General features: G+C 53.7%; 1 protein-coding gene across 6 annotated transcripts in view; it reads right to left on the reverse strand.

Moving 5' to 3' along the window:
* The window catches only part of PPP1R13B (protein phosphatase 1 regulatory subunit 13B), a 93849-nt gene that overhangs the window by 1379 nt on the left and 68510 nt on the right, over nucleotides 1-23960 (reverse strand). For 2 of the 6 annotated variants that reach the window (XR_002341075.1, XR_002341076.1), the window contains exons 5-14: nucleotides 19856-19957; nucleotides 17102-17276; nucleotides 16153-16349; nucleotides 12076-12243; nucleotides 8670-8850; nucleotides 5180-5349; nucleotides 4479-4980; nucleotides 2134-3486; nucleotides 1296-2066; nucleotides 103-302 (exon numbers count right to left, since the gene is read on the reverse strand). Coding sequence is in view for 2 of the 6 variants with exons in the window: in XM_021081530.1 (XP_020937189.1) it covers nucleotides 103-302; nucleotides 1296-1462; nucleotides 1933-2066; nucleotides 2134-2271; nucleotides 2711-3486; nucleotides 4479-4980; nucleotides 5180-5349; nucleotides 8670-8850; nucleotides 12076-12243; nucleotides 16153-16349; nucleotides 17102-17276; nucleotides 19856-19957 (2910 nt within the window). In the remaining 4 variants the exon portion in view is untranslated. The remainder of the gene's footprint in view (nucleotides 1-102; nucleotides 303-1295; nucleotides 2067-2133; nucleotides 3487-4478; nucleotides 4981-5179; nucleotides 5350-8669; nucleotides 8851-12075; nucleotides 12244-16152; nucleotides 16350-17101; nucleotides 17277-19855; nucleotides 19958-23960) is intronic. The other 4 variants (XM_021081531.1, XM_021081530.1, XR_002341077.1 and 1 more) reach the window with 4 other exon arrangements.

Here is a 23960-nt window from a genome sequence, read left to right on the forward strand (position 1 = left end):
TTCACCCCGTGCTCCACCCAGTGCCGTGTGACCGGCGGGCAGACAGGGAGGGACAGCTGACCAGGGGCACGAGGCCTCAGGAGTGCCACTCAGGGTGCTTACCCCCAGCAGGTTTTTGGGCACGTAGCCCTCCCGGTCCCCAAGGCGAGCCCACCACCAGTCGGTCTCGCTTTCATCCTTGCGTCTCAGGATGGTGAGGGCGTCCCCTTCGTGGAAGGACAGCTCGTCACTGTTCTGGGCATCGTAAGCCCACAGGGCATAGACCACGCCTTTGTTCATCACGCCCAATTTCTCCTGCACGCCTGGGACACGAGAGCGAATGGTCAGGTCTCCGTGGGGTGTGGGCTGCAGAGAGCGCCCGGCTCCAGGGCAGGAAGGGACAGGGCTGGAGCCGAGGACGGCCGCTGCCCTTTGCTTCCTGGGCGCAGTCCCCGCAGGAGGCCCGCTGCTCGAGCTCTGTGTCCAGAAGCAAAGGTGTGTTGTCCAAAACGGCACTCGTTATGGTCGAACCACCCACAGCTAGAAGAGACTTCCAAAGTCGATGACCAACGCAGCTGTGTGACTGCTCCTGGGCGGCTGAAAGCGCTCAAGGAGCAGCACTGGACAGCGCCACCGCGACCCAGGGAGCTCACTGCCCGACTCGCCTGCCTGCGGGGCCCAAGGAAGGCCTCCGTGCCTGCAGCCCACAGCCCCACGCGTGGCCTTTGCACTGGCACTGGCCCGGAGGGGCTGCCTATTGCGGTGATCGCTGTGTGCCCAGGGTCTCAGGTAGGCTGGGCCCACAGGTGCTCCGGTTGTCTGTAGAGCAGATGGCCTGTGACTGTTCAGCCCCCAAGACAGAGACCTTCCCGCCCTTGGAAATCCCAGCCGGGTCTGAGGCGGCTTTATGAAGACGAGAGCCTCTCATTCGTGGCCACCGCCAGGCGGGGACAGGTCCCACCCTGGGACACCTTGGTCACACAGACTCTCCCTGGGCCCACTCCAAGTCCTGGGGCCTCCCAGCCCAAGTGCACAGACAGGCGCTGCCCAGCTGCCCTCGTCCCCCCTCCCCTGCCCAGAGGGGCAGCAAAGATGGAAGCGATTTTGTTTTTAATACCCTGGCAGGGAATCCTGAGAACGTGGCTTTTCCACACTCTTCAGGAACGCGTCTGAGGACGTGTGCGCTCCATCGGGAGGCTCACGGGGCTGCCTTGAGGGTGAGCACGGGGCTTCTCCCCCGCCGGGTGGGCAGCATGGGCGTGTCCCCGCAGCGGCGCAGGGCAGAAGCCTGAGCGGCACCCCCAGCCCCCACGTACCGTATAGAAACTGGGAGCACTGGATGTAGCCCTCCTCCATCTCCTCGCACTTGTCTGCAGCCGTCTCGATGTCGCTGACGGTCGAGGCGAAGATGGCGGCGCCGCTCTCCACCAGCTGCTTGCAGAGGTGGACGCTGTTGCAAGAGGCGGCGCAGTGCAGTGGCGTCCTGGAAGGGACGGGGGCGACGCTCGTGCCCTGCGGGGTGGCTGGGACCAGGCCGCCCCAGGGCTGGCTGCTCAGGGCCCAGCAAGCAGCCGCGCTGCTGTCTTTTCAGTGGCCTGATTTCTACCACACGCTGCTTTGGAAAAGGGCGGGTGGGGAGTGGACTGAGAATGGCCTAGAAGACGGACGTCCCTCCCACGGCCGGCGCGTCCTTTGCAACAGCTGTGCTGATAACTGTTGTGCACGTGTGACACTGAAAAAGCACGAGTTGTTCGAACGCACAACAGACAGCTGCCTGCGGCTCAGGAGGCCCAGGGCCTGCACCGCAGCACGAGCCAACCACTCCCACTCACAGAGCCGAGGCTTTCACAGAACCGCTGAAAGAACTCAGGCCGGGGGGCCGCGCAGCTCTGGGACCACGTGCCGCATCCTCGTCCCCCCCAGACCCACCACCCGACGGACCCGGGGCCTCACCAGCCGTCGCTGTCGGCGGCGTTCACGTTGACGCCGAAGTCCAGCAGGAACCTCACGATGTGGTGGTGGCCCGCGCAGACGGCGTTGTGCAGCGGGGTGATGCCCTCGTCGTTGGGCTTGCTGGGGTCCTCCACCTAGGACACAGGGCGCGTGAGCCCCGCCCGGGCGCAGGCAGCGCGGGGCCGCGGGGCGCTGGCTCACCTCGTAGATGACCCTCTGCACCAGGTCGAACTCCCCCTCCAGGGAGGCGTCCAGAAGCAGCGCCAGGGGGTTGAACCGGACCCTCAGCCCGTGCCCCGTGCGCTCCGAGTTCGGCTTCTTCAGGTTGGTCCGTTTGCTCTATTGGGAAGGAGCACGCTTGTGACTTAAAGGTGACAGGCCGCTGCGGTGGGCCGCGGGCAGGGGCTAGGGGCCAGGTGGAGCAGCAGCCCCGGGCCGCACAGGACCAGCTCTGCCCGGGGCGCCCCGGGGAGGCAGCCAAGCTTAACTGCTTCCACCCAGAGCTGGCAGCTCCCTCCCGCCCGTGAGGGCTCCCTCCGCAGCCCTCCCGCCGGGTTTTGTCTGGAGATCCTCCTTCCTCACTGCCTGCCCTTGGGATCCCAGGCGTGGCCCTCTCTCCTTGGGGACATCTTCTTGGGCCCCCTAGTAGGAGACCACCACCCCAAGAGCCCCCGCAGAGCCCCAGAGCCCCTGGCACCACAGCCAACACAGGCGCATCCTTGACAAGTGCTGGCTGGGTGACGAGGGAGCGGTGGCCTTGGTCTAGGGTGACACCCACCGTAGAGACAGCAGGAGGGGGCACGGCCGGGGGAAGTGACAGGAGGACTTGCTCCTCCCCTGGAGAGGGGGCCTCGGCCCCAGGGCTGGGGACCTGCTCTGTGGACGGGGCTGTGGCCACGTTGTTGTTGTCATCCTCAGCCGGCTCAGCTGTTTGGTGGGTGTCTGGGGGACAGGTGAGCCCCTCCGGTTCGGGGGAAGGGAGCTGGTTGTCATTGGCGTCTGAGGCCGGGGCCGGCTCCGCAGGGTGAGGGGCTGTGGGGGGGGCCGGGCTAGCCTCCCCCAGGTTCCCGTTGGCCGTGGTGTTCCCGTTGTCCACGTCGGCTAAGGTGCCCAGGAAGTCCTGCGAGGGGCTGGGCTGGTAGAAGGGGGTGCCCTCCATGCCTCCGGCCAGGGTGTTGAACCGCTGGTACAGCAGCTTCTGGATGTTGGGCCCGCCGGGGCCCTCGGGCTCCGTGATGGAGCTGCGCTTCTTCAGAGGCCGGGGCGCGTTGGCCAGCTTCCTGCGCAGGGCCTCCAGGTCGGCGTCGCTCTGGTAGCGCAGCGGCGAGTGCACGATGGGCGTGAGCTTGGTGGGGCTGAGCGGCCGCGGCAGGCTCTCCACGGTGCTGGCGCCGCCCCCGTCGCCGGGAGGGGCAGGGCTGTCCTGCTCCGGCTCTTTCTCCGCGCTTTCTGACGGTGGCTGGGGCTGCGAGGTGCTCGTGGCCAGCGACCCATGCAGAAACGGTAATGGGGACGGAGACGTCGAGCCAGACGGTAGCACAGGCTTCCCATACACTGGAGGAGACACAGCGGATGGGGCCTCAGCAGCCTGTGGAGTCTGGCGCCTGGTCACCAAGCACCTTTGATGACACGGAGATGGGCTCCCACAGAGACCGTGAAGCTGCTGCTGAGGATGCTAAGCCCCAGTGCCAAACCCCAAAGGAACCCGCCGTTGACAGAACCCCACCACTCCTGGAAGGTGGACTGTCTCTAATTGATCACTTTTGACATCAGGGCTTTTTCAAATTGAACAACAACAAAAGGTCACCAACCCACCTTCCTGCCTTCAACAGGTGCTCGCTCTCTCCGGGCCAAGGAGACAAGAACCAAGCCGAGTGGCCTCAGAAAGGAGGGCCCCCCTGACGGCCTGGGAGCTCTAGAGAAGGGGCCGGCCTTTCCGCGTGGGCCGGAGCCTGCCGCAGGCAGCCCCTCCAGGAGCGTGCAGGTCTAGAGGCCCCAGCCCGTGCTGATGCACGGCAGCCTGCCTGCCGCACAGCTCCGAAGCGCCGTAAGCCTCTGCCTGCCTCCAGGCAGGCTCCGTTCTCTCCACCTCCTGCCCAGAACCCCTCATCCCGCCAGGGCTCTTCTCCCTGTGGGCTCTGGGGAGGGGCCACAGCTGCAATCCCCACCCCCTCGAGACACTACCCCTCCACAGGGCAGGCTCAGCTACCTCTAGGAGGCTGCCAGCTCCCCAGGCAGGTCCTGCACGAGTGACTCTGAAGCAGGAGAAAAAGGAAATTCCACAATCTCACCCTTCCGGGAACTGGATTTCCTGAGTAACGTGGGCAGGCGGGTGCTCAGACAGGAAGCCGGAGCTGCGGCCCACCTGCACAACTGCTCTATGCGTTTCTCCGTGTGCCCCCATCTCTCACAGAGGCCCGGCTACACTTTACGTAAGCGTCAAGTTTAATCCTAAATGCAGGTGACCCAGAAGTAAGGCTATGGCTTGGCCTTTTTTCTTAGGTGTGATTTCCTAGCCCCAAGAGAAGAGATCCAGACCCTCGTACCTGCTTTAACCGACTTATTTAAGGTGCCGTGTGCCGCTGGCTGGTAGTTCTTAGGTGGTGTGGCTTGCTGGAGGTACATGGAGTATATGGAGCTTGAATTCACTGTCTGGGGTCCTTTCCTGGGGGACTGTGGCCTTGATCCTTTATCAGCCAGAAATGGCCTAATGGCCACAGTCAGTGGGAGTTCAGGTTTGCCGTCTCCAGCTGGAAATGCAGGCAGCCCCGCTGGCGGGTACGTGGGACTTGGTGGCACAGAAATCCTCTGCTGGATCTGCTGCGAGGAACCCGGTGGGTGGGGGCTGCCCGCAGGGGGCAGCGGGGCAGGTTTCTGTCGACTGGGCAGGCCTGTGCTGGGCCTGGGCAAGCTGCCCTCCTTCCTCCTCTCCAGGGAGTTGGTCGAGCCTGGGCCCACGGGCGCAGGACTCGGGTATGTCCCATAGCTTGGGGGCGGCTGCTTGCCAACGCCAGGGATCGGGGGTGGCACTTTGCCCATCTCGAGGCCCTAAATTTAGATGTTAAAAAGAAAGACAAAGTCATCCTTTGAAAAAAGTGCTCCGGGCCCCGGCCTGCATGTGATTTGGACACGAACGGGATCATGGGTCTCCTGCCGCCGCCTGCCCCCCTCTCAGATGAGGACAGAGGCCGAGCGGGGATGCGGTCAGTTAGGAGCTCGTGCTCTGTGACAAAAACAAACGGCTTACCAGCTTCTCTGTGGCACCCAAGGCTGGCAAGGGCACAGGCTGGCTCGAGACAGCCCCCTGCTTGAGAGGCCCCTCGGTGCTAGAGTCCCTCCAGTCCACGCTGGCAATCTGTGTCCCTTTCACTGAAGAGCCTGAATTTTGTTTTAATGTTGGCCAGTTTCCATCATTGGCTTGAAAAGAACACAGAATTTAAGTAAAATGTTTCCTGAATTAGTTGAACCCACCTAAGAATAACCCCGTCAGAGCAAAAACCACTTTCTGAGACGTCACACCCTGATGGTGCTCCAATAACCAACCAGGGGACCGACCACCCCCGCCCCCACCCGGGCCTGTGTGGGGCGGGAAGACCACCGCCAGCGCCCAGAGGCTCCCCCGTGTACAGAGGCTCCATGACCAAGCACAGCGCTGCTCCAGCCCGGGCAAGGGGTCAGAGGATGGCAGAGACGTTCTTGGCCCCATTTAAATACAGCTCAAGCCATTACAGCAACACCAATGAATCAAAGAAGCATTGGCACTTGGTTTCCAAACCCAATTACAAATAGTTATATACAGAAATAAAAAAACACCCCACAATAGGTTTGACCTGTACTGCTTCCAGTATTAAGAGAAAAATCTGACCGTGTTAGAAATTTCTATCCTCTGAAAATAATTCTTGACCAAGGAGGACAGAAGCGGTCCCACTGCTCAGAGTAGCAGGCTGCCATTCTGCCACAGCGACTAGAAGGCCCGTCGAGCCAGCGCTTTCAGGGAAGCCACAGAGAAGGTGTGCTTTTTACCAGGGCATCTTCCAAACTGAGAAAGGGTGCCGCGGTTCCATGGTAACCCTGCTCCCCCAGTGACCCCGACCCTTACAGCACCTGGAGGCCGGAGCACAGCCCCACCCAGGCTCCTGCCTCTCCCCTCGGGACAAGAAGAGCACAGCCTCGTCCCGCCACCAGCCGTGGGCTCGGGCAGGGGATGACAGGAGCAGCAGGGAAGTCACTGTCCCTCACAAGAGCAGTGCCTGAGCCCAGACCTGTGGTTCGTGAGACAGGAAGGGTCTGCTCCAAGGGGACTTTGTGCACAGCCACGGGGGGGGGGGGGTGCAGTGGGAGAAGGGCCTCTTCCCACGTCGCCACGCATCATGGCAGGCTCCCGGCTGCGGGCTCGGAAGGGCTCTGGGGCAGCTGCCAGGGCCCCGGTGAGGCAGGCCCCGGCCTCGCTGGCACCATGGCTTTGCGGTGGGGCTTTCATGCCCCCTTGGCTGTACCGGCTGTACCGGTCTGGTGGAGGCATGAGGCCAGAAATGGATGCGCCGAGGGTGAACTCTGGGCTGATGGGGAAACAACCCGAGCCCACGCTGACTCAGGAGGGAGGGGGAGGGTGGCCACGGGCACTGGAGTCCTGCCCTCCCACAGGTCACAGGACATGCGGCCACCAGCCGCTCTGGGAGGGCTTATGGACATCAGGCACAAAGGGACTAAGAATCGTCTTTCCTCAGGATGAGGCAAGAGATACAGAAGGAGGATCATTACGTCTTATGAGAAATGGACAAGCGTCATCTTAAGTGAGACGGGGTGTTTCTGTGCTGAAGATAAAACCAAACCCTTCATAATGAACTCAGAAAATCATCTTAATTTCTATTTTTTTTCGATTTTTTTTTTTTCTTATAGCCACACCCGTGGCACATGGAAGTTCCTGGGCCAGGGATTCAATCTGAGCTGGATCCTTTAACCCACTGAGCCAGGCCGGGGACCAAGCCTGCGCCTCAGCAGTAACCTGAGCTGCTGCAGTCAGATTTTTAACCCACTGTTCCATGGTGGGAACTCCAAAATCATCTTAATGTTGTAAAACCAAAACCAGAAATCCCCTGCTGTGCCAGCATCGATCAAACCCTTGCTTTCACACCTGCTGAAGGCAGGGACAAGGTATGCTTGTGTGGCTTCTTTCTCAAGCTGGAACGCGAGGAGCAGGCCTTTGTCAGTTTGGAAGAAGAGCAAGGGCCGATTTGGCAGTACCGAGGGGGACCAGAGCCTCCCAACCAGGCCTGCCAGCCAACATACGGTTTGCAAAGGGGCTTGCAGGACGCTGTGACGAGCCGCGGTCAGGCCCGATGTCGAGGTCTGACCCTGTCCACAAGCTGGTCACTCTGCGTTTACCATGGCCATCTGTGTGACACAGAACCAGGACAGCCGATGGCATGGTTAGTCTCCCCGGGGAGATTTATCGCCCCGGCTCTGCGTCTGGGCCCAGGTTCTGCCCCCAGCGTGGGGGTCCGCTCACCTCACAGCAGAGAAGAGCAAGGCTACTGCGGAGCTGGTGGAGGCCCCACTCTCCCAGCCCCCAAGGGCGCCTTCTCCCGGCGGCCTCTGTGTGGCAGCCCCCCAACACCCACAGAGAAGAGGGGCGACGCCAGCCATCCCCAGGCCCGGGCGTGTCTGAGATGAAGGCAGCAGAATGGGAGCTGGCTGTGCTAATTACCCGCCGTTGGAAACCGATTACCCGCCGTTGGAAACCGCTGAAGAGCTGAACCCGCAATGGAGTGGTTCAAACTATAAATATCAGCCCATGGAAGAGCGCTGTACTTACAGCTCCAGGCCAATGACACACTGCTTCTGAGACGCAGCGGCAAAGAGATCTGAGCCGGCGCCGCCTTCTCCCGCCTGCTCAGAGCAAGCCCCGGGCCCTCCAGCGGGAGCGGCGGAGGCGCTGCTGCTCAGACCAGTGCCAGGAAAGAACACGAAGCAAACAAAAGCCAGCATGGATCTACCAAACCCAGTGAAATCCTCGACGTTGTCAGCCGGACCCAAGTTGGCAGCTCTGCCATCAGGTGGGCTGGACTCGGTGCCTCTGTGTGTCGGGCCGCAGTGTCCGCCCCGGCCGTATACAAACCTCCCCGCAGAGAAGCCCTGGCTTTTCATGCGTCCACTTAAAACACGGTGCCCTTCCCCCAAGGAAGGAGGAGAGCGGCCTCTGCGCGGGCCCGGCCTGCTCTCGCCTGGGAGGCGGGCGCTGCAGGGACTCCACGTTCTCAGGAGAGCCGCGCACCAGCGCCCTGTGGGGACCTGGTCCGGTGACACCTCACGCCTCCGTGTGACCGAGGACCAGAGGGATGGTGTGGGGATTTTGTGTGGATGAGGACTGTGCCGAGACAGGAGAGGCAGACCAGCCACGGTGCCCTGTGTGTGGGGCCGCAGCGGCATCAGGCCGGGCAGCAGGCCGGGTCGCAGTGAGGTGTCCACTGCCAGCCACCGAGTGCCTCACAGGTAAGCAAAACCTGTGGCCTGAGAGGATCAGGCCTTAACCAATCTGGGTTTTGGAAAAGCCACACAGTGAAGACAGTTCAATAAAGAGAATCTGTTCTTGTTTCAGGATCACTGTTGCCATGGCAGCACACAGCTCCCCAGATGCCGCCCTAGAGGACAAAGTGTCCTGGGGGACCCCGAGGGTGGCCGAGGTCGCTGCCCCCCCACAGTGCCCCTTCCCGTCAAAGGGGGCCCGGGCCACTCACCAGACTTGGATCTTCCGTGGGCAGCACTCGGGGCGACGGTGAGAGACTGGGGCTTTACGGGGTCTCCAGGAACAGAGTAGCTGCCGCTGCTGGGAACCTGGATGTAAGGCCCCACTGCAGCGACCCTGCCCGGCGTGCTCAGCGGGGACTGTGGTGACGACGTGCCATTCACACGGCTCAGCTGCAACATGGGAAGAAGTGGCGAGAGTCAAGTTCTCCTCAATTCAAAGAAACTGTAAGCTTAGTCCGATGCACTGCTTGGATTTGAACCACTCACTCAGGAGCCAGTTCTCAGGAAGAGCGGGCCCTCGAGAGGGCGAGGTTGCCCGTCATGCGCACGACCCTCCCCCCTGGGCGGGCAGAGGTATCCGTGAAGCCTGGGCTCTGAGCCTGGCTTCAAATCCTGCTCTGCACTTCCTTGCTGTGCTGCCTTGGACAAGTGACTTAACGTCTCGGAGCCTCTGTGCCCACGTCTGAAATGTCGGGATAAGGGTCGTCGTCAGGGTGGGATGAGCCACACAGGACAAAGTGACGGGGCCTGGAACAAGGTGAGACTCCGACCAGTTCCATGAAGGCAGCGCTGTCATTCTCCTGAGGACACCAAGCCATGGCCAGTGACACTGCCCAACAATGACTGGCCCACACCAGGGACATAACGAGAGAAGCGCTGACTCTCAGCTGGGCTCCAAGGGAGAGCGCCACACCCGCGCTACAACCGTCTGCGAAATCCGCGTGCTCGAGCCCGCACCCTTTCGGAGCGAGAGTCTGTGATTCAGACCACCGCGCAAAGGTGCCTCAAACCTCTGCTCTGGAGACACATCTCCCCAGAAGCACCAACTTCTTCAGGGAGCTCCCTTGGTGTATCAGGTGGAAGCAGAAGTGATGTTTCTGTAGCCATCTGTGACGGTTAATTCTAGCTGTCAGCTCGGCTAGGCTGATGCCCAGATATTTGGTCACACGTGTCTAGATGTTGCTGTGACGGTATTTTTAACATTTAAACCAACAACCTGGGAGTGAAGCGGCTTGCCCTCGACACCGTGGGTGGGCAGCACCCATCACCTGAAGGCCTCAGAGGTCCTGGGAGGGAGAGGCAGCTCTGCCTGCGACTCCAGGTGCGACATCAGCCACGCCCTGGGGTTCACACTGCACTGCCAGCTTCCACAACCGCCTGAAGCCACGCCTTACAATCAGCTCCACACACGTGTACACACACAACGGCTTCAGCTCTCTGGAGAGCCGACTTGTCCACCGTTACTGAAGAGCGTAAGGCAAGCAAGCACGGAGAGAGCGCCGCGTCCGCCCCACGGTCTCGGTGCTGTTAACCGAGAGAGAGAGAGAGAGAGAGAGAGAGAGAGAGAGAGAGAGAGAGAGAGAGAGGGAGGGAGGGAGAGGGAGGGAGGGAGGGAGGGAGGGGACCCTTCCGACACCACCGGGCTTTACGCGCTCTGGTTAAAAAAGAAAGTGTGGGTTGGTAAACAGAGCCGCTCCCTGAGACCCACAGAAGCAGCAGCTGCCTTCTTCCTCCGGCCTCCTCCGAGCACCTCCATCCCGGCGAAGCCCCTGTGGCCTGCCGCTCGCCTCCCGAGAGCCACCTTCGGAGCAGGAGCTGACAAGAGGACACCTGTCCACCCCGACGGCACCAGTTCCCAAGCAGGGATAAGGGGACTTGGGGAGGACGGTCCCAGCTACCTGGCTGCCCGCTCCATTTCCACGCCTGCGGTGGACGCCCAATCAGCTCTCCCCATAGGCTCTGCTCCCCGCAAGCGGGGGCACAAGTGGAACGAAGGCCAAGTGCCACATCCGGCCAGAGACGCCACACACAGCAGCCCCGTATGCTCCCACCAGCTCCCAGAGGTGCACGTGCTCACCAAAGCCCCGGAGTGACCGCAGGACTTGGGGACAGCCTGCCTGTGACAGTGGGGCCAGGTAAAGCAGCTGCAGGCCCAGGGTCATAGAGAGGCTACACGAGGAATGAGGTACCGAGCTGGAAAGATGTCCGCGTTGCAGTTATTAAAAAAGAAAAAAAAGACAATGTACAGAGCAGTGTGAAGGGCACAGTTCCTACAATTCCATCTTCAGTGAAACCTGAACGCCTGCTGGGAATCTGCTGCCTTGGGAATGGATAAGCAACGAAATCCTGCTGTGTAGCGTTGGGAACCACATCTAGTCACTTGTGATGGAGCCTGATCATGTGAGAAAAAGAACGTATATATGTACGTGTGACCGGGTCACCTTGCTGTACAGCAGAAAACTGACAGAACACTGTAAACCAGCTATGATGGAAAAAAAATTTTAAAATAAAGCAAACAGAACAACAACAACAAGAAAAAACTGAGTGCCTTTCTGTCTAAGCAAAAGACAAACCATTAACAACCATCATCCCTGGAGAGTGAGAAAGATGGAAGACTTCCATATTTTTCTTTAAATGTTTCTGTACTGTTTTAACTTTCTTTCAGTGACTATTTATTACCTTTGAAATTCAAAATATCAAATAAAGATTGTTCTTAATCTTTTTTTTTTTTTGTCTTTTTAGGGCTGCAGCCATGGCATATGGAGGTTCCCAGGCTAGGGGTCTAATCAGAGCTGTTGTCGCCGGCCTACACCACAGCCACAGCAATGCTGGATCTTTAACCCACCGAAGGAGGCCAGGGATGGTACCCACAACCTCATGGTTCCTAGTTGGATTGGTTTCCGCTGTGCCACGACGGGAACTCATTATTATCTTTGCTTTTTAGGGCCACACCTACTGCATACGGAAGTTCACAGGCTAGGGATCGAATTGGAGCTGTAGCTGCCAGCCTACACCACAGCCACAGAAATGCCAGATCTCTGACCCACTGAGTGAGGCCAGGGATCGAACCCACAACCTCATGGTTACTAGTCAGGTTCGTGTCTGCTGTGCCACAAAGGAATTCCCCCTCAAATAAAGATTCTAAAAGTGCTAAGCCTTTCCACAGCACGTTGCTCAGGAGTTTACAAAGCCCTTCACCTGTGCTACTGCTAAGCATCCCTACTCCTGGGGCAGGAAGGACAGATGACCTCACAGCAAGTACACGAGGCTACACGAGGTCCAGGCATTTGGGCATGTGGCAGAGCTTACGGCGGGTGCTGCTAACTCCAGGGCCAAAGCGTCCTCCAGCGGAGAGGAGGCGGTGCTGCCTGGAGAGACGGCCGTGCGGAGCAGCAGCCCCACAGCCCATGGGGGTGCTTTTGACTGCATATACCAGGAAGCAACTGTGTCTTCGGGGAAAAGAACTTTCTCCCACCCATTTCTGTATGGCTCGAGGCCGGTTTACGTGCCATCGGCTGTGACAGGTGGGGGCAGAATGGCATTACAGTGAAGATGTACCATTGCGGATGAGCGTTGTTAGTAGTTTAGCTCACAGATCTTCCCGTATTCACACACCTGGATTTTCTTCCCATAGAGACGCTCCCGCAGCTCACTGATGCGCTTGTCCATCACGGCCACCTCCATGTTGCGCTTACTCAAGAGCTCCTTCTGCTGCTGGAGCTTCGAGTTCTGTTCCTGGTTGAGCTGGTTACGAATCTGAACAACAGAAAGTACGTGCATGATCTGTATTAAATAATCAAACGGTCTTTGTTAGGGAGATAAAGAAAAAAGCGACATTTAGTTCAGGTGTACTTAGATAGACGCATTGTCCCTGTGTGCTAAGTATTTTACAGATACAGCATGGATGAGGCCAGAACATAATTCTTTTTTTTTTTCCTTTTTTTTTGCTTTTTAGGGCTGCACCTGCAGCATATGGAGGTTCCCAGGCTTGGGGTCCAATCAGAACTGCAGCTGCCGGCCTACGCCACAGCCACAGCCACAGCAAAGCCAGATCCAAGCTGCACCACAGCTCACGGCAACGCCAGATCCCCAACCCACTGAGCGAGGCCAGGGGTTGAACCTGTGTCCTCATGGATACTAGTCAGTCTTATTACTGCTGAGCCACAATGGGAACTCCACGTAATTCTTTTCTTTCTTTTGTTTCTCTTTTTTGGCCACACCTGTAGCATGCAGAAGTTCCTGGGCCAGAGATCAAACCCACACGACAGCAGGGACCCAAGACACAGCAATGGCAATGGGGACCTTAGCCCGCTGAGCCACAGGAGAGCTCCCAGCACAACTATCTTCCTATCTTTGTTCTTCCTTCCCTCCCTTCCCTCTCTTCCCTTTTTTTTTAAATTTAAAAAGATTTTTAAAATTTTCATTTTTGCCTTTTAGAGCTGTACCTGTGGCATATGGAGGTTCCCAGGTTAGGGATCGAATTGGAGCTACTGCTGCTGGCCTACGCCACAGTCCCGGCAATGCAGGATCCAAGGCTCATCTGTGACCTACACCACAGCTCACACAACAGCTCAGTGGGATTCCCAACCCATTGAGCGAGGCCCGGGATTGAACCCCCGTCCTCATGGATGCTAAAGATTTGCTTCTGCTGTGCCACAACAGGAAATCCTTTCTTTCTTTTTTTTTAAAGTATATGGCTACATCTGCAGCATATGGAAGTTCCTGGTCCAGGGACTGAATCCAAGCCACAGCTGAGACCTACACTGAAGCTGTGGCAATGCCAGATCCTTTAACACACTGCACCGGGCTGGGTACTGGGTATCACACCCACACCCCTGGAGTTCCCGTCATGGCGCAGATGAAATGAATCCAACTGGGAACCATGAGGTTGCGGGTTCAATCCCTGGCCTCCATCAGTGGGTTAAGGATCCAGCACTGCTATGAATCTGTGGTGTAGGTTGTAGACACGGCTCAGATCTGGTGTTGCTATGGCTGTGATGTAAGCTGGTAGTTACAGCTCCAATTCAGCCCCTAGTCTGGGAATCTCCATATGCTGTGGGTACAGTCCTAAAAAGACCAAAAAAAAAAAAAAAAAAAGACAAATAACTACAAACATATCTTCTTCAAAGCATCCAGAATGACCAGTACCAATAGTGTCTGTGGGAGACCATGCGATGGGCCTCTGGAATGGTACTTCAGTGACAACGCACCAGAAGTGCCCTCTAAGGAACAAAGGAGAGGTGTCTGTCCTGCCCCGGGCAGTTCACCAAGGACGGCCAAATCACCAAACATGTTCTTGTGTCTTTTTTTTTTTTCTTTTTGTCTTTTCTAGGGCCACTTCCCATGGCATATGGAGGTTCCCAGGCTAGGGGTCGAATTGGAGCTGTAGCCACCAGTCTACACCAGAGCCACAGCAACGTGGGATCCGAGCCGCGTCTGCAACCTACACCACAGCTCACGGCAACGCCGGATCCTTAACCCACTGAGCAAGGCCAGGGATCGAACCCACAACCTCATGGTTCCTAGTCAGATTCGTTAACCACTGCGCCACAACGGGAACTCCAGTTCTTGTGTCATTTTAACGGGTTGTAACCAGCACTTTCAAAAAATGAAATAGAGACTAGAAAACATGAGAGTGCCCTGCACACAAAAGGTTAAGTCTTGTTAAGATTTTCAGATGCACACACGTACGAGCAAATACATGCTTGCATGTGTTTACCAGACAGGAGGTAATGTACTTTTTAAACTACATTCCAATAAAAAAGTTGGAAATACATATAAAGAAATATACTACATTCATCACACTTCACCAAAAAAAAAAAAAAAATCCTTAAAAACCCTGCACTTTTAACAATTGCTTAAAAATATAAAAAACTATAAATTCTATAAACTTTCTCTATGCATTTAAACTACAGAACTTTACAGCAACAAGTCTGTTTACTCTCCACAATTAAAAATTCTCCATTACCCATTTGCAATGGATGTTTTCTGACCCAATAAAATAGTTTTAGGAAGTGAAATAAAGAAGGTAAACAGGGGTTCCCATCATGGCTCAGTGGTTAACGAGTCTAACTAGCATCCATGAGGACGCAGGTTCGATCCCTGGTCTTGCTCAGTGGGCTGGGGATCTGGTGTTGCTGTGAGCTGTGGTGTAGGTCACAGACTCAGCTCAGATCCTGTGTTGCTGTGGTGCAGGCCAGTAGCTACAGCTCCAATTCAACCCCTAGCCTGGGAATTTCCATATGCTACGAGTGTGGCCCTAAAAAGAAAAAAAAAAAAAAAGGTGAACGGAGTTCCCATTGTGGCACAGCAGAAATGCAATCTGACTAGTATCCATAAGAATGCGGGTGTGATCCCTGGCCTCACTCAGTGGGTTAAAGATCTGCTGTTGCCACGAGCTGTGGTGTCACAGACACGGCTTGGATCCCACGTTGCTGTGGTGTGGTACAGGCCAGCAGCTGTAGCTTTAATTAGACCTCTAGCCTTGGAACTTCCACATGCCATGGATGTAGCCCTAAAAAAAAAAAAAAAAAAAAAAAAAAAAAGATAAACCATCAAAACAAAATTCTCATTTCATAAAATGAAATAAAATACTTTTTTCTTGCAAGTGCTCATAGTATTGCAAAATTTGTTTCTGCCTTTAAAAAATCACCTGCTGAATGACAACTTTTATTTTTTTTTGGCTTTTTATGGCCATACCCGTGGCATATAAGGGTTCTCAGGCTAGGGGTCTAAACCGAGCTGTAGCCACCGGCCTACATCACAGCAATAGCAATGCTGGATCCGAGCTGCAACTGCTACCTACACCACCGCTTATGGCAAAGCTGGATCCTTAACCCACTGAGCAAGGCCAGGGATCGAACCTGTGTCCTCATGGATGCTAGTTAGGTTTGTTAACCACTGAGCCATGACGAGAACTCCCAAACAGCATCTATCTCGTCAAAACACAGAGGCCTTAAGTATCATCTAAAGCCTAATTCTTTACCAGTTCAGTGCCAATTAAAATCATACTCCATTTCAGTTCTGAAAACATGCTAAGTGAAAGAAGTCAAAGAACTGGAGTTCCCGTTGTGGCTCAGTGGTTAACGAATCCGACTAGGAACCATGAGGTTGCGGGTTCGGTCCCCAGCCTCGCTCAGTGGGTTAAGGATCCGGCGTTGCCGTGAGCGGTGGTGTAGGTCACAGACACAGCTCGGATCCCGTGTTGCTGTGGCTCTGGCGTAGGCTGGCGGCTATAGCTCCAATTCGACCCCTAGCCTGGGAACCTCCATATGCCACAGGAGCGGCCCTAGAAATGGCAAAAAAAAAGTCAAAGAACTACCTATTACATGATTCCCATTCCTGTGAAAGTTCCAGAACCGGCAAATCCACAGGGATGGAAAGCAGAGGGAGGCGGCTGCTGGGTGATGGCTGAGAGACGCTGGGTTTTTTTGGGGGATGGAGATGTTCTCAAAGCAACTGTGATGGTGGACAGAACTCTGCAGAGATACCAAACCCACTCACCTGTATACGTTCAGTGGGTATGCTACATGAATTCCATCTCAGAGCTGTTTTAAAAGCTCTTTGTACTGAGTACTTTTTGTACCTACGATGAAATTAGAATCCACTAATTTGTTTCCGGCCTACACTGGAAGAAAGCCCCAAAGGTAGGGACATTTGAACCGAGCCAGTCCTCAGACCCAGGCACAATACCTGCAGCTCCTGGTATAGTCTTTTGAGCTCCACAGCTGCTGGTCCCGTGAGCTTGCCAGTGTAAGACTGGAACCCGTTCAGTTTTCCTTTCTTTAAATCTTCCAGCTGCTGACTGAGCTGATCAACTCGTAAAATCGCAGTCTGTACTTCCTGTTTCTTTTCCTGGAACATGGCACTGAACCTCTCTATTTCAGCAGCTATAATTACCACCAATAAAGGAAAAAAAATCAATTAGTTGATATTCTTTTTTTCATGGTCTTTTGCTATTTTTGTTTTGTGATTTCATCTTCATTTCTGTAATTTAACTCAACACTAGCATCATCTAGTGCCAGACCTTCGTGAGAAAACCGTAATATTGCATAATCCGAAACGCATGTCAACAATCCTTTGGAACATAGTATGGCTGCTTGTATGGAAAAGAATGGTATCTGCACTAATAAATATTTTAAAACTGGGGCAATCAACTCCAAAGCAAATCCCAACGCACCAAACAAACCATCGGTTCTAGGAGGGCCAGACCACCCAAGTCCAGCTTGCTTACGACTGTAACATCAAGTAGGCCCTGAAAGAATTGATTAATCAGGCAACAATCCACACAGAAACAAAACGTGCGCATTCGTATGCTTTGTCTTAACCCACAGACAAAATGTCCGCTATTCACGTAAAACAGGCCCTCATGAGGAGCCGGGTCTTCAGAGACCCGAGCCCCGATCCAAAGGGTGGCTGCTACCACAGAACCAAAGGCTCCTTAGCACTACGGAGGCTGCAGGAGATCCTGCAGGGTCTCCCAGGCCAGCCCACCCTCCAGTTAGATGCAGACGGCCCAGCAAAGCTCAGCTGCTTCTCTACGGCAAGACCTGACGTCAGTCCAAGACTGAACGCATCCGGAAGCTGGACTCTCACTTCCGCTACACCTGCGCATGGGGATGTGAGTGGGCGCGGCACGTACACAGATTGCCATTCATAATTTTGCTGTAGTCCACCTGTCCTCTCATGGCTCGGATCTTCTTCAGCTTATTTTCCTGGGCTTCCACGCGTTCTTTCAATTTCTGAAGCTTTTCGTTTTCAGAAACAGACTGTTGCTGACGGCGCTCCTGCTGCTTTAGAAAATGTAAACGCTGCTCCTAACGAGAGAGGAAATGGCTCACTTTGAAAATGGAAATTGCGATTACTTTTATACACTGATAACTAGAGCTTACGTGGAGTCCACAGATCTCCTGTCTTAGTGGGTACTGAGGACATGCTGGGCGCAACCTCACCCCTATCCTGTGTGTGAAGCCCCAGCAGCCCAAGCTTCCTGCTGTCAGTACCAGGTTTCCTGTCGCTGCAACGCAGCTTCCCAGGGTCCCGGCATTTAGCCCCTAAAGGAAATGAGCCCTGCCAGCAAAGGACTTCATACTGAACAGAGAGAAGGTGATCGGCAAGGAGATGAACCTCTCATCTGCTAAGTGACATCCAACAGTCGAGGAAGTGTTTGCTTTCCTTGGGATTATAGTTTCTTCAAAAGCAGTGAAATATTTTATAGTCCAACAAGAACAGGACAATCCTCAAGTAAAAATACATACAACACTCTTCAAAAGCTTTTCCTCTGTTAATGTGAAAACATACCTGAAGGATAACAGCAGACATTAAATGTTCACAGTCCCATCTGTGTGCAGAAAAGGAACTTAAGGAGAGGTTTAAGTGTGATCGTGAAGGTGCGACGCAGTACACGCTCAGGGAAGGGAGTACGTATGTAGAGGCGCAAAAAGTTAGCATTAACTTGTGATTTATACTGCTGCAAATATCTACTTTTTTAAAATAGCAACACTCAGACCAGTATTTGGAAAAAAAACAAGTAGAATTAGAAAATTTTGTGATCATATAATGCCATGTACATTTCCTCTTAGAACTGTTATTAATGGGATGAAAATACTTTCCAATTTACTTAACTTTTCGGGGGTGGAAGTTCCCAGGCCAGGGATTGAACCCAAGCCACAGCAGTCATAAATGCCGAATCCTTAACTGCTAGGCAACCAGGGAACTCCCAATTTACTTCACTTTTAGTTGTTCTTTATTCTTGTATACCCAATAAACTTTGCAAAACAAGTCCAATTTAAACTATTATTTATGCAAAAGTGGGTAAAATTACATATTCAATAAATGAAAAACAGTGGAACTGGACATTTGGTTATTGAGAAAACCTCTCTACAAAGAAATGAGTGAGACCCAGTTGGTGATTCAGCATGTTCTCGCCACCGCGGTTTCAGAGCATTTAAGCACATCACAGCATACATCACTCCTAGCAGGCATGCGTCATAGGTCTGATTTTTCAGCCCGAGACTAGACCATTGCTTAGAAAAGTTGTGAAACCAAGCAGGACCCTGTGTGGCCCTCCTGGGTGGAAACGCCTTTCTGTGTCCCCATCTCTGATTCATAGGAAAAAGGTTTCAGACACTAACCCTTCCCTGAGTTCCAAAAGGCAGGTTGTTACTGAGTAAGGGAATGCAGACACAGACGAGGGGCAGACAGGAAACAACGGGGTCCTGCTTCCTCCTCAAGGGACACACTTAACAAGACATTTCTCAATCCTTCTGAGGAACTAAGGCCCTCACCCAGGTGGGGGATGGGGTTTCAGGCCGAGCACTAGATTCCTGGACACCAGCCTAGCACCTCACCGCCAACCCATCACAAAGTCACACACCCAGCCACCCTCGCCCCCACTTTTGCTAATAAAAAGGCCTCTCCAGGAGTTCCAACTGAGGTTCAATGGGATCAGTAGCACCTCTGCAGGTTCAATCCTTGGCCTGGCACAGTGGGTTAAAGGATCCAGCGCTGTCACACGTGTGGCACAGGTGCTGTGGCACAGGTTGCAACTGTGGCTTGGATCTGATCCCTGGCCCAAGAGCTCCATATGGTGCAGAGCGGCCAAAAAATGGGGGGGGGGGGGGCTTCCCTGAAAACCATCGGGCCATTCAGAGTTTTTGAGCACCAGCCGCCCATTTTCCTTGCCTAGCCCTGCAGTAAAGCTTTCTCTTCTCCAAACTTCTTTGTTTCGCTCTGTCTGGCCTTACTGTGTGTTAGTATCAGTTCCAAATCCTGTTACAGGGGTTGGACAGCAGATCTAACAGGCAGTCTATCAAGAGAGTGCTGATGAAGCCCTGCACTGTAATAAACCAAAGAGATGCCTTGTAGGGTGGGACAAAGCAAAGCCACTGTCTTTGGGGCCCACGACCAGGGTCTTATTATGAGTTGCTGGCTTCTTCTAGAACACTAATGCCAACCACACCAGAAGGGAAAGGAGGCAACAACGGAAAGCATCCTTTCTCTCCAAACTTTATGTACAGTTGGGTCAGGTCTGGGGGTTGTGTGTACATATGCCAAGGGTCACATCTTCCTGCCCTGGTCATCTCCCAACTTCAAGAGGCTATAGTCTGCCTGTATTGTTACAGAAGAGATAATCAGGACAGACACTGTTTAACACTTTGGCGGCGTGGTCCTGCTTCCAGGGGTTAGCCACCAATGTATTAACCCCAATCTAAACAATGCAGAAGGAAATTCCCCTGTGGTGCAACGGGTGAAGGAGCTGGCGTTGCTGCAGCTGTGGTGCGGCCCACAACTGTGGTTTGGGTTCCATCCCTGGCCCAGGAATTTCCACATGCCACAGGCTCAGCCAAAAAAAGAACTAATGTAGAACACACTTGTTGAACGTTTAACAACCTACCTTGGCAACCAACATTTGCTGCTGGTTTTCAATTTGCTGTTGTTGCCTAGCTGCCATATCTTGGAGCTCTGAGAGGGTAAGTTCAACACGTGGATTCCCAACCTACAGAGAACAAAATACACTCAGACTGGAATGTATGTTTATCTGCATCGTTTTTCTCGAGGGCCAGGATGCACACATACCAGGATTTTTAAATAGGTTCCTTGAAATTAGGGGAACAGAAATTAATTTATTTTCTCATAAGAACTTTTCCTGGTTGAGGGGGGAGGGATAAATTAGGAGTTTTGGGATTTACATATACACAATCCTATATATAAAATAGACAATCAGGAGTTCCCGTCGTGGCACAGTGTTTAATGAATCCGACTAGGAATCATGAGGTTGCGGGTTCGGTCCCTGCCCTTGCTCAGTGGGTTGGGGATCCGGCGTTGCCGTGAGCTGTGGTGTAGGTTGCAGACGCAGCTCGGATCCCGCGTTGCTGTGGCTCTGGCATAGGCCAGTGGCTACAGCTCCGATTCGACCCCTGGCCTGGGAACCTCCATATGCCGCAGGAGCGGCCCAAGAAATAGCAAAAAGACAAAAAAAAAAAAAAAAATAGACAATCAACAAAGACCTACTGTGTAGCTCAGGGAACTCTACTCAATATTCCCTATGTGGGAAACAAATCTGAAAAAGAATAGATATGTGTGTATGTATAACTGAATCACTCTGCTGTGCACCTGAAACTAACACAACATTGTAAATCGACTATACTGCAACATAGGATACAAAACCTAAATAAATGTGCGAGTGACACCTAGAGACAAATGCCATCTCACTGCCACCTGGTCTCGAGAAGCTGAAATATATAAAAGATTTAAAACACAAATATCTCATTAAAAACACCACAGGTATGGCCTACACCCAGAGACTGAGTCATTATTGACAGAGAATCATCTATGTGAAATAAACACAAAAAGATAACACATCTGGGGAGTGGCAGCTGAGAGACTCTGCAAGCATCTGTCCCCATTCCCCGCCGACGATAAATATCAACATTAGGCATGTCTCTTGTGCTCATCGTAAACTTTGCACTTGAGTCATCGCTTTCCATTGATGAACTCGTTGAAGCCTCACAGTGATGCCTTCAGGTGGCATGCCCCCATTCTACCAATGAGGAAACAGGCAGCATTCAAACGGGGTGCCCCGGGTCAGACGGTCTGTGCAGACAGGCAGGGTTCTGAGGCTCGGTCCTGACTGCCTCCCACGGCACACTGACTCACAAGCACATGCTTCATGAATGTGTTACTGTGCCAGACATGACCAGGCAGCATACCTTCACAACCAATCTATGCGCTGGACAGAGGAGCCGAGGCATCCCAGGAAGAGAGGGAAGGGCCATGGCTGCGGGCACAGAGCTGACAGGGGGGCAGCGTTTCAATTCTGGCCACATCCGTCTCCCACCAGCCCATCTGTGCTAAAACCACACAGATGCAAGGCCCCCCTCAGATGCCCACTTCCTACCTCTAGGTCCATCTGTACTCAGAACCCCCGCTACCTGCCACCACCTGGACACCCCCTGTAATTCCTGTCAGAGGCTCCAACCCCCACGCCTCCAACTCCAGTCCTCCCTGGATTTTACGGTGTTCAAGCACACTCTAGATTCCCAGAAAATGGAATCAGGACTTGTTCAATAGTTTAGCTGGAACACCCACTCTGTTCATCTACAATCCCAAGAAAGCAATACCAAGCACACCCCTTTTCAAATATACATACTGTCAACTGCCAGGTGACAGCAACTTCCATTTGAGAAGAGATCTGTTCATTCTCCAAAAGTGCCTGGTACAACTGTCACAATGCCCCAAATTCCTGCTTTAACACAATAAAGGGTTCTAATTTTCACCTGAGATTTTCCAATCGCAACAAAAGCTTTTGTTTTGATTTTCAGGGCCACACCCGAGACATATGGAAGTTCCCAGGCTAGGGTTCTAATTGGAGCTACAGCTGTCAGCCTACACCACAGCCACAGCAATGCCAGATCCGAGCTGCATCTGCAACCTACACCACAGCTCACGGCAATGCCGCATCATTAACCCACTGAACAAGGCCAGGGATCAAACTCACAACCTCATGGTTCCTAGCTGGATTCACTTCTGCTGCGCCACAATGGGAATTCCCAGAGGGTTTTTTTTAAGAAAACAAAAACATCTGACGCAAATTCAATCCTTTTATGGCAGGCCTATCAGTATGCATTCTCTCTATGTAAACTAAACCCCAGAGGAACAACTTTAAATTCTCCATATGAAATCAATTTATTCAGACAAACCTATGACCTAATTCTTCGCTTATTTCTTCTCGCTGCCTCTAATAAGAAGAAATCAAATCCTGCTCCCTTGGACACATCAAGGTCCCTCATTATCTGATGAGTTCAACTCCAGGTCACAGAGAGGACAAGCCACTGCCACGACTAGTAAAATTAGCTGAAAAGTTCTCCCAGTGACAGACCAGCAGGCTTCTACAAATGCAGGCCCCGAGACAAGGAGACCCCTCCCCAGCCTTGCGCCTGCTAACATCCTTCCAGCAGGGACTGCCGCCTGAGGTCCCAGGGGCCCCCCTCAGGACCCTGAATTCCACAGCCAGGGTTTAGGTTCCCAATGAATGCATAGCACTGCTGTCACCCACTGTCCACAACGAACATGGCCCGGCCCACCCCCACCCTCAACAAGTGCAGAGAACACCAGAAGCCTCGCACCCCAGCCTTCACGACCACTCATCTGGGCCCGTCACCCCTTCTTTCTCCGGACGTCCACAAACCTACTTGCAGAACAATGAATTAAGAGACTTCACTCCTCCGACTTACAACATTTTATGCACAGTAGGCTCACCTGACAGAAAACTTCTACCAGGGGTCCTCTAGCTAATGCAGGTCCCAGCTCACCCAGCGCCCAGAGCACCAGCCCCTGTGCCTGGCCACAGACTCCGGCCGACGATGGCTTGTTGCGTGGGTTTATAGGCGAATCTTTCCACCATGCCTGATCACCATCTACAGAGACAGCATCTTCTCAAACTCCAAAGCCCAGACTTCTTTTCATCCTGTCTTCCCACGGGAGTCTCCGAGCTCGACACCATTTTATCGGTCTCTCTCCCAACACCTCAATAACCCAAATTTCCCTGGGCTCCATCACCGCCCTTCTATGTCGCCCAACTCATGTCTGCCTGGAAAGGCGATAAGCAGCAGCAGCAATGGAGCTTCATAAATGAAGAAACTAAACTATGTGCTCAAGAGCCCAGCATAAGGGACAGAGAGGGACCAGCACCTCAGTGCTCCCCATTCGCATGACAGGGGGACTGTGACGGGGTCAAGAACACCGCTGTTTTTCTGAGTACGCTACATGTTCAATACCATGACAATTCACTTACCCTCAATGTGCCGAAGGTAATCCTAGACATCAAAAATAACAGAGGAGTTTCCCATGGAAACGAACCTGACTAGCATCCATGAGGACGCAGGTCTGATCCCTGGCCTCGTTCAGTGGGTTAGGGCATTGCCGTGGGCTGTGGTGTAAGTCGCAGATGCAGCTCAGATCCAGCGTTGCTGTGGCTGTGGTGGAGGCCAGCAATTACAGCTCCGATTTGTACCCTAGCCTGGGAACCTCCATATGCTGTGGGTGCAGCCCTAAAAAGACAAAAATAATAACAGAAAAGTGGGAGTTCCCATTGTGGGTCAGCGGGTTAAGAGCCCGACTAGCATCCATGAGCAGTGACGTGCTGCAGTGATAATGCCAGATCCTTAATCTGCTGCACCACAAGGGAACTCTCGGCCAGGTCTTATCCAAAGCAACTTCCAAAGAACAAGACAAGGGTGCTGTGAGGCTAGCATGGTGTCGTCTCAGGCAAAGTACCCCAGCCGGGCCCTACCTTCACTACTGACCAACTGAGAAAGTAGGATTGTGTATGAGTCTTGTGTTTATGTACTTTCATTATTTTTAAATACAGAGATTATTTGTGTGCATTAAAAAACCTTGGGAATTCCCACTGTGGCTCAGTGGCAACAAATCTGACTAGTTTTGTCAGATGCAGGTTCAATCACTGGCCTAAGTGGGTTAAGGATCAGGTACTGCTGCGA

Source organism: Sus scrofa, unplaced genomic scaffold (genome assembly GCF_000003025.6).
Source record: "Sus scrofa isolate TJ Tabasco breed Duroc unplaced genomic scaffold, Sscrofa11.1 Contig1914, whole genome shotgun sequence".
Classification (NCBI taxonomy): domain Eukaryota; kingdom Metazoa; phylum Chordata; class Mammalia; order Artiodactyla; family Suidae; genus Sus; species Sus scrofa.